The sequence below is a fragment of the Lycium barbarum genome, chromosome 3 (assembly GCF_019175385.1).
Source record: "Lycium barbarum isolate Lr01 chromosome 3, ASM1917538v2, whole genome shotgun sequence".
Lineage (NCBI taxonomy): Eukaryota > Viridiplantae > Streptophyta > Magnoliopsida > Solanales > Solanaceae > Lycium > Lycium barbarum.
The window spans coordinates 145,983,024-145,993,772 of NC_083339.1; the positions used below are offsets into that span (position 1 = coordinate 145,983,024).

At 38.2% G+C, this 10,749-nt stretch overlaps 1 protein-coding gene across 1 annotated transcript; it reads right to left on the bottom strand.

Moving 5' to 3' along the window:
* Nucleotides 1-386: 386 nt before the first annotated feature.
* LOC132633405 (ruBisCO large subunit-binding protein subunit beta, chloroplastic-like) lies at nucleotides 387-6,161 on the bottom strand. The gene is made up of 15 exons (XM_060349811.1): nucleotides 6,004-6,161; nucleotides 4,582-4,826; nucleotides 4,355-4,480; nucleotides 3,940-4,077; nucleotides 3,752-3,847; nucleotides 3,381-3,623; nucleotides 3,045-3,279; nucleotides 2,790-2,959; nucleotides 2,628-2,705; nucleotides 2,471-2,542; nucleotides 2,263-2,367; nucleotides 2,051-2,143; nucleotides 1,875-1,967; nucleotides 762-885; nucleotides 387-670 (listed from the first exon to the last, which is right to left on the bottom strand). Exons 2-15 carry the CDS (start codon nucleotides 4,810-4,812, stop codon nucleotides 657-659), a joined length of 1,818 nt encoding a protein of 605 aa, XP_060205794.1. The 5' UTR covers nucleotides 4,813-4,826; nucleotides 6,004-6,161; the 3' UTR covers nucleotides 387-656.
* Between the last annotated feature and the right edge of the window lie 4,588 nt (nucleotides 6,162-10,749).

Below are 10,749 nucleotides of genomic sequence, written 5' to 3' on the forward strand. Positions count from 1 at the left end.
AACGCCCCGCCTTACGCCCCTGCCTTTTTAAACACTGATATTTATACTACTTAGTACTTACTAACATATTGCACAGCTGGCTTGCACAGACCCCGGACAATTGGCTTGTGAAACATGGATAAGATTTCTTGTCAACTGTTGTTACTTGAGGAAACTATAAGCCATCTACTATTTATTACGTACAATACAATGTTATCTTCATTAAGTAATGTACATGCTAATTTATTGATCATGACCATCACCAGCGTAAAAGGGGCAAATTCTTATTTACTAATTACTCTAACCTTTTTTTTTTTTTTGCCTTACCCATCAAATACCTGAACATTCCTAAGTATCAATCGCGTCGTCTTAACACCAGTAGGATCGAAATCCCTATAGGCAGTATATAGCATCAAAAACAAAACTTCACTTGCATTTTACCATTTCTATCACCGCAAAAATTGCAAACTACAACTTTTGGACTCGCTCATGCCAAAGCCTATCCTCATACAATTTCACTTGGAACAAGAAGAAAACACTGACTATTCGCAAGTATAAACTCATCAACTAGTTACCTCTATGTTGCTAATTAATTCCTATTATTCGTAATTTACCAGCATACTGCTGGACTTCCGCGTACCAGTTCTCAGCATGTCCTCAATCCCTTCTTCAACAGTCTAGGGTCCATATCCTATTTAACATCAAAATAAAAGAAATTATTAGTTCAAAAAACTCACTCATCCAGATGCATCTAAGATATACATCTCACTGATGGTAAATACCTGAATTGTCCATTGGGTTCCCAGCAACTACAGGTTCAGGCACCTTGATCTCAGTGACCACAGCATCTGATGCTAGAAAGGTCCTTGCTACTGAAGCTGCATGCTCCAAGCAACATCTTACCACCTAATTTCCAAAAAACATGCAGCCCTTAGCTTTAATATTGAAAACACTATGAGAAGCAACACGAAATCAGCGAGGACCAAGACTTTTAGGATTGAAAATAAGGATTCCCTGGAAGTCATTTTACTGATGAATCAGAAAAACGAGGAGAAAAAAAGTAGATATTTAAATTCCCACAAAACAAGCGGCCTTTAGCTTTAAATTTTAATATTGAGAAAGGAGGCGAACTTGAGATTAGCGTGCACAAAACCTTTAGGATGATAACAGGAATCTCCTAGAAGCTAATTACTGCTAAATACAAAACATCTGCCTTTTTTTTGAATTCCAAAAACAAAAAACGCATATATCTCTGCAAATCACTGGCCCTCCACCAAATCTCAGCACTTTTATGAAGTCCAAAATGTGAATAAATAAAAAATGAAACATCAAATCTTTTGGCTATATGTCTTAACTGAAACACTCAGTTAATACAAAACAGATTTGTCAGGTATGTGCCAAACAACAAGAAATCAGATATGTATAGTTTGCAAGTAACAAATATTGACTTTTGACAACGAGGGCCATCATTTAAGTTCATAAAGTAGACATCCATATCGAAAGAAGACTGGAAACAGATATTTTTTAGTTATATGATTACAAAGAACATGGATGAAATGTTTTACCGAGACGACTTGAGAATACATAGGCACACAAATACGGGTGTAAATTTCTGTTTGATAAGTAATTCATGGCTCTACTCCTTGTACATGGTCACTACCCAGTGTAATCCCACAATAGTGGGGTCTGGGGAGGGTAAGATGTACGCAGCCTTACCCCTACCTGGGTAGGGAGGCTGTTTCCGATTGACCCTCGGCAACCCTCCTCCTTTATCCGGGCTTGGGACCGGCAATGTGAGCGAGCTCACACAGGCGGAGTTGGCTCTACTCCTTGTACATATAGTTTAAAATTATATACATGTCTCTTCGGCATAAAAAAGACTTTGAGATACTCACTTTTGTAGGATCAATTATACCAGCAGCCATTAAATCTTCATACTTTCCGGTGGCCGCATTATAACCATAGTTTGGATTGCCATTGGACAACACCTGAAATGATAGTAAATCCAGTCGATATCTTTGACCTCTCATACAATATGACAAACAGTAAGCCCATTTCAATCTTGTTATACCTTCTCAATCACAACACTTCCGTTGACACCAGCGTTCTTGGCTATTAGCTTCATAGGGTAGCGCAAAGCTCTCTTGACAATATCAGCTCCAATCTGCAGTATTCATGAAAACTGATTTAGTGCCATCCGCCTACAGAAAACTAACATTAACAGATACAAATACTTATGGTACAAGGAATCTTCCTCAATGAAATAAATAAAAGTAATATAACCTTTTGTTCATCGTTATCAAGAGTTCCTTTGATGTCATCAACTTTGGCAGCAAGCCGCAATAAGGTGCATCCACCGCCAACTACAATGCCTTCGTCAACAGCTGCCTTTGGTTACCAAAGACCAATTTCATTACCACAGTAAAATTATAGTGGTTGACAATCTCAAATTAATAGACATGACCATAATCGCATAGTCATTTGAACAAACCTTCGTCGCATTGAGTGCATCCTCTACTCTCAATTTCTTTTCTTTGAGTTCTGTTTCAGTTTGCGCACCAACCTGATATTTCATAATCCCAGATTACAGCAAGAAGAGTATAACTTCGCAAAGATATCATCCTAAAATAAGTGAATCATCAACTGACCTGAATTACGGCAACACCTCCAGAGAGTTTTGCAATTCTCTCATTCAGTTTTTCCTTCTCGTAGTCTTGTTCAGCTGCCTGCATGGACAACCCAACATTGTAGACTTGTGACTAGTCCAATTAATTGACTCACATGAGAAAATATATTAGACAAAGTTCTACCTCAAGAAGTCTTTTAATTTGTCCAATTCTTTTGCTTACAGCATCCTGTGTACTACCATCACCAACTATTGTTGTCGAATCCTTTGTCAAAACCACTTTCCCAGCATGCCCTAAGACCTCGCTTCCAGCCTTGTCCAGGTATAAACCAACCTCCTCTCGGATGACAGTACCTGAGTGCATATTGCAAAAATAAACTTACTTTACAAGTACACATAACTTCCATTGAACACTGACATCACTTCATCATGGACAGACCTCCAGTAAGGATAGCAATGTCGTCAAGATATTGGCTTTTACGGTCTCCAAAACCAGGAGCTTTGAGAGCAGCTATTTTCAATGCTCCTCTTAGTTTGTTGACAACCAGAGTGGCTAGAGGTTCTTGCTCTATGTCTTCTGCGATTACCAATATTGGGTATCCACCCTTGATTGCTTCTTCCAAAACATTAACCAAATCCCTTGCATTTGTTATCTTCTTGTCTACCAGAAGCAGCTGAATTTTTGAAAAATAATTGTCCGCAACACATTCTTTAGCATATCCAGGAGATTTATTAACAGATAGCATGCAAGACAAAATGTCATGGTATATCATACCTTGCAATTTTCATATTCAGCTACCATCTTCTCATTGCCTGTCACAAAGTACGGAGAGATATAGCCACGGTCAAATTGCATGCCTTCCACAACATATAGGTTGTTCTCAGAACCCCGCCCTTCCTCAAGAGTCACTACACCTTTCCTACCCACTTTACTCATGGCTTCTGCTATCATATTTCCTATTTCATAGTTGTTTCCTGCACTAACCGCAGCTACATCTGCAAGTTCACTGTCCTCGACCTAAAAAGTTATAAGCAGGGAATTTGAGCACAACTTCATAAAATGTCCAAACAAAGTGAAGTTTGAAAACTTGAAGCAGTTGTACTCAATCATCAGTAAAAACTAACATAGAATAGTGTAACTTTCACCTCTTTTGACATTTTTTTTAGCTCAGAAACCAGGGCTTTAGCGGTCCTGTCGATGCCTCTGGCAATCTGAATAGGGTTTGCACCAGCTGCAACAACCTGAATAACCAGCATTAAGGAAGCTATATCAATCCCTAACACCATCAAAACCTTGAATTAGCTTGCAAAATTGAAACCAACTTCTTACAAACCTTAACACCCTCAGCTATGAGCCCCTGTGCCAAAACAACAGATGTAGTTGTTCCATCCCCAGCCAAGTCATTTGTCTTTGAAGCAGCTTGTCTCACCAAACTTGCACCAATATTCTCAACGGGGTCTTCTAGTTCAACCTATCGAGCAATTCAGAGTATACATTACAACATTCTTATTTCTGCATATGTCAACCATAACATCAGGGCGAAATACATCATTTTAAGTGTAACAATATCCACTAAAGGAGTACGGCATTTAAAATATTTATGACATATACATAAGAAATCACAAAGACCAAATCCAATGCTGATCATGGTAAAGACATATTTCTCTTCGACAAGGCAGAACAAATGCATATCATTTGACAGTTGAGTGCCAGAAGAAAACCATATATGGAGTTTTTGGGAGGTTTACCTCTCTGGCAACAGTAACACCATCATTTACAATTTTTGGAGAGCCATATTTGCTCTCAAGAACTACATTTCTTCCTTTTGGACCAAGAGTAACACCTACTAGATCTGCAAGCTTGTTAACACCTGCCTGAATTTGGAAGGCCAAAGAATAATGAGAATTAACCGGGAACAAAAAAGGATGACGTATCCAAACAGGAGAAATCAATTAAAAGTTTCTATCAAGCTTACTTGCAGCTTCCTAATGGCATCGCCATCCCGATTGAAGTGTAACTCCTTGGCCATAGCTTGGATCTTGGAACCATATCTCTTCTTTAAAACTGTATTCTTTCTCCTGCCCACAAATGAAGTCGAAGATATCGCGGAGAATGAAGACAAAGTTTCAGAAGAGTGTATGAATTTCTTATCCACTGCCTGGCTTGTGGAAGCAATCGAACACACTGAAGTAAAGGTAGCAGCCATGCTCCACGAAAGATCTGCAGCATAAGGCACCATTGCCATAGAAAAGCGTATCAAATATAGTCCAATTACGTTGAAAAGAACACACACATACACATACACACACACACACACACACACAACATGCATATAGTAAAATGTGAAGGCCTCAATGTTCAAACACAACACATTCTTGAATTAGTATGCAGGTTCTATTGATACTGTGACTTCATGTATGATTGGTCATATTTGACATGCTAGAATATGGACACATAAAGAGGTGCAAGCAGACGGGCATCAACTCAAAAATCTAAGGCATGGCACATAGATGGTTGGGCTTATGTCCATCTAGATTCAACCTATACTCTTTTAGAATCCATTAGGATGTACTGCAGAAGAGACTTTCAAAATTACAAAAACTTGTGCAGCAGACCTTTAAAGGAATACAGCACAACCTTTAATAAAATTGCAAAATGAAAAAAAAAAATCAACAAAATGGTGTGCATATGCCTAATCATCAGAATGGTCAATCCAACAACTTTTCTAGGTAACACATACAAATAACATTAAATTTTCAGTTAATTGTTATACTTCAAGGAGTCCCCACATATATAAGGATAGCTAACAAACTGAAGTTACGGACCTTTTAAATGCTTGTTACTAATATTTATCAGACATTATTTCTGTTTCTCAAGTTTATTACGTATTAATACAATTACAAACTTAATAAAACGATAGAAAAAGCATTGGTAATCAATATTTTTCAGTTATTAGCTCAAGAAGTGCTTCGAGATTGCGAGTTGCCTTGTCTTAAAGGATAAATTATTGATTATTGGAAATGGAACAAGCCCAATAAAGGGAAATGGGTTCATATAGATGCGCAACTATTATTATTTCTGTTGTCTAGAAGAGCTCCACAGAATTACTAGTTAAGAAAAAAATGAATTAATTTGGAAAATGCAATGCGGCACAAAAAAGTCATAAGTGTAAACAAACTAATCGCTTGGAGATTTAACACAGCAAAAGACACAAAAAGATTTTTAAGTTAAAATAGAACCACAGTTTAGCTAAGAGTGGATAAAGCTATTCAGGTCCAACTAAAAGGCAATCACTGAACTAATAGATTCAAACAGAAATGAATACATTTTTCAATGATGCATAATAGAATCACAAAATAGGAATACAAAGCAACAGTATGAAGAATGGGAAGAGTACCTGAGCGAGTTTGTAAAGTGGGTGAATCTGCAAATGGTAGGAATATTACGGATTTTAGAGCACAGGTGAAGAAGATAAGGCTTCCTTCTCTGGAAGCCCCACTAGATAAGGAATTTTCTGGAAGTTACAATTATTTTGGCTGAGGAAGAAGTTGCATTGTAGAGCCTTGTAGTTATCGGAATTTGTATATTGCACCTTGCATTTCCTTAAATATTCGCATTCACCCGTTTATAATCAAACTTGATGAAGCACGGTGTATTTGGTACGAGGGAAAATGATTGGAGAATGTTTTCCAAAAGAAAATTATTTTTGTGTTTAGTATATAAGTTGTTTGCAATGGCGCTCCTCTTTCTTGATTTTACCACCAAGTCATCCACATAACATTCAACATTTTTGTAGAGAAAATCATCGAAGATATTCTGCATAGCCCTTTGATATGTGGCACCAGCATTTTTCAAACCGAAAGGCATCACTTTGTAACAAGAAATACCCTTGGGTGTACGAAATGCAGTAAGCTCTTCATCTTTTGGTGCCATGCGAATTTGGTTATAGCCGGATGAACCGTCCATGAAAGACATCGCCTCGTAACCAGTGGTAGCATCAATCATCAATTCTGGGATGGGAAGCGGGAAATCATCTTTAGGGCATGCGTTGTTAAGATCCCTGAAGTCAACACAAACTCGAATTTGGTCAGTCTTCTTTTTCACGGGAACGATACTCGAAATCCATGTAGGATATTTAACTTCACGAATAAAGCCAGCTTTAATGAGTTTGTTGACTTCATTTTCGATTGAAGGAACCAAATCTGGTCTGAAATGCCTTTGGTCCTGCTTAACAGGACGGGCACCATTCTTGACCGCCAGATGATGGACTGCTACTTTGGGATCTAATCCAGGCATCTCTTTATAACTCCAAGCAAAACATCCCTATATTCTTTGAGTATTTCCATGTAAGTGTTTTCTTCATCACCTGTTAGAAAAGCGCTTAGGTAGGTGGGCCTTGGGTCTTCATCGGTACCAAGATTAACTTCTTTCAAAGAGTCTACTTTGGTTTTCACCCCTTCTTCAAGTTCTGGAGGAGCATCTCTAGCATCTTCATTCTCTTGAGGAACACCATCATTGAAAGATATGTGGTAACACGCGGAGATGTCCCCCAACTTCTCAGCAAACTCCATCTGAAATGAAGTATCTTGATCACTTTGTGTAGTAATATGATATGAAGAACCTACACTTTCCTCACCTTCGTCACACTCCTTGGTATACACCACAGTGTGAGACTTTGTTTTTAGCACCTCCCCACATGAATCTACAAGGTTTTTTTTGTCGTCTCATTCTACAAGGAATCAAACTTTGTTATATCCTTCTGGTTCTAGGCAAAGCGAGCGTTTTAACGCTTTGATAATCTCTGTGGAACTTATTCTTCCTCTTCTTCTTCAGCTTCAATGGCCCTAATCTCTCAAACACAGAAGCTTTTGTGGCCGACTTTCCAAGACGATCAAACACTGAAAGCCTTTTGTTGGAAGCAACAAACTCATCTTCCACAGTGATGTAGTTGGTACTTGCCCTTCTTATGGAGATGCGAACTAGTGGAGGTTGTTTGTATCCCAAGCCTTCACGTGATTGCATCATGGTAGCTCCTGATGAAAGTTTCCCTAACTTTGAAGGCTCGTTGGGGTTATACCCAACCTTGACAAATAACTTGTAAGTATTTGGATCAAAGCCTTCATTTGTACGTTTTGTAGGGATTGCCATATTTTGTGGCGGATTCTGAGCCACGAACTCTCCAAGTAGCTTTGAGGACAAATTTATTGCGTCAGTTCGTCTTATAGGGAGAGTTAGCCCCCTAGCACATTTCCTTGAGCTTCAGATGGTTGACCTTCCTCTTTCTTCAACTTTGGAACATAGCAGAGCACATGAGTTGTCTTCTTCTTCTTCTTCTTCTTCTTCTTCTTCTTCTTCTTCTTCTTCTTCTTCTTTGTCATGACCCAACTCCGTAGGCCGCGACTAGTGTCCGTGCTGGACACCCAACGTACCCAATACCCCAAACCAGCATATTAGCAGAAAACATCAAGATGAAAGTTAGTTGGTGCTATTAAATATCACAGATGAACAGATTTTGTACGTGGAAGCCGATAAGGCCATCACAGATCATAACAACCCAAAACATATACAGAACCCACATGTATGTCTACAGACCTCTACAGAACATAACAGAATCATAAGACGGGACAGGGCCCCGTCATACCCCTGAATAGCATACATATATATACAACAGCAGCAGACTGTACCAAGGTATAGGCTATGGACAAAAGAGCGCTCCAGAATAGCAGATTAGATGTCCTAAACAGGCGGGTCAGCAAATCTGTCGTTAGTACCTGCGCGGCATGAAAACGCAGCCCCCGAGGAAAGGGGGTCAGTACGAAATATGTACTAAGTATGTAAAGCACGGAACGTAGTAAACAAAGTCATAATCGAAGCAGAAGATACAGAAAATGAACAGAATATCCAAATTAGCAAAAATGCTGATCATAAAGCATAAGTAGTATTTGCAGAAAACGTATGTCATACCTGGTCCCATTACGGAACAAAATCATAACCGAAACAGCACGTACAGAAAAGTGAGTGTGATATACAGAGTATCAAATGCATATTTTCAAAACATGAAGAGTGTGTACAGAAACATATGCCATATCATATCCGGCCCCTGCCAAGGGACTCGGTAGACAGAACGTGGCCACCCCCCGACGCTGGTGCCACAACACATAAGGATCAGAAAAGGGGAATGACCCCGTAACATAACATAACATATCAAATGGCCATATCAGATCATATCATATCATATCAGAATAGTGTACATGGCACAGCATACTCCACAACCCATGTTCATGTATACCTGCCCCTCACATCGAGGCACGGCGAACAATGCAGAGGAATACGCTTGACAACATATCCTGGCCCGGGCTCAGTGTGGGAAACATTGAGGCATCCACGAATGGAGTAGTGAGAAACTAAATGCAATGAAAATACCATATATATTTCCAGAGACTCAATGAAGCATATCGAATGACAGATCAAATCAATGAAATCGAACGGAGTCATAGTAAGTGAAATTCGAATGTCAAAATGGGTTACAGAAGCATAATCTTTCTGAGATCGTTCCCAAGTTTCAAAACAATTCATAAGGCTTAATGAAATATTAAAACAATTTTTATTTAGTAGTTAAAAGAGTAGTTAGAATATTTCTTAAAAAAAATGCTCGAAGACAAGTCATAAACACAAAAGGGTAAAATCGGAAATAGTGGGCCCACCTCGGGAAAAACGAAGCGGTGGGCTCAAATTACGTATTTTAAGCTTATAAAGTCACCTACGGAGGTTCTGGGGACATTCCATAATTTTCTAGACAATTTGCGGAAGTTTGCACAATTCTTTCAATAAAGCATACTTATAGGGTTCAATTCCATTGAATGAAAAAAGGGTATTTTCAAATGCAGATTCCGATGAGCAGAATACTTTCCGAGGCTCAAATCCGATCCTAGTACACCTAGGACATGCCAAAAGAAGAATCGGGATAGCCTTACATACCTTATATGCTCTTTACGCCTTTCCAAATTCAATTCCCGTTTCGCCCAAAATCTATAAATGGTCACATTTACCAAATGTTAGCCATAAGACTTTAGGACTTAAATCTTGAATCAACACTTTTCTACATAAATTTGGGCAGCATTTCCCCTATACATATAGCATCCCCGAGAATTCAACTCGGCCAAAACAATCAACAACAACCCAACAACAACAATAATCACTATAACACAATATAACATAACTAGTCATCTTTCCCACATAATGTCATAACCTTCATTCCAACTTCATATTTTCCAAATCAATATCAACATTCTCGTATTCATCACTAATCAAGATCATTACAACACAATTCGGAAGCATTTCATATCATTTCCACAAAATATTCACAAAATATACAAAATATACAAACTTTCCACCAAAGTCATAATTCATCCAAAACTTCTAATATTCAACCTACATATCCATAACATATTTTCATCTTCCAATTTCATCAACCATAATCATAATTCACATCTTAACAACTTTATTTCCATAATATCACAAAATCATTCTAAAGTGACATAATCTTCTACATTCCAACTTCAACCAAAATTCATTCAACTTTCATTCCCAATATAATTTTCACCATAACCACAACTAGAATACAACATAAAATTCAACTCATCTTATTTATACAACCTTACATACACATGCACACATGCAAACCCACTTTGTAAACTTTCTTATTTCCATAATTTCTACTCATTTCCATATACTACAACATAAACCAACCTTCAAAACATAGTAAGGAGGGATAAATTCTTACCTTTTCTCTTCAACTTCTTCACTTAACCCAAGTGTGAGATTGATGGAACAAGTGCTCTATTCTCCCAAACAATTGCACCAAGTTGTAGAGGACCCTTAATATAGTAGGAAAGCCACAAGACAATAATTTTTGGATCAAAATTTTTGAGGGGTGAAAGTGAGGAGCTAGGGCCGAAATTGCCCTTCATGTTGCTCCTCTTGTTCTTGTTTTTCTCTTTTTTGCTTCTTGAATCATCTAATGGATAATAATACATATATGGTCCCTTATATTATTTGGCACATGGAAAATATTCATTAATTTGGTGGGCTTGGACCAGGTATGGCCGGCCACCCCCTCACTTTGGGCCTAAATTTTTCTTTT

Coding starts and splice junctions, on each gene's coding strand:
- LOC132633405 (XM_060349811.1), bottom strand. CDS start 4,812: ATGGCTGCTACCTTTACTTCAGTGTGTTCGATTGCTTCCACAAGCCAG. Junction 4,481..4,581: donor ATGCCATTAGGAAGCTGCAA/GTAAGCTTGATA, acceptor TTCCAAATTCAG/GCAGGTGTTAACAAGCTTGC. Junction 3,624..3,751: donor TAAAAAAAATGTCAAAAGAG/GTGAAAGTTACA, acceptor ATAACTTTTTAG/GTCGAGGACAGTGAACTTGC.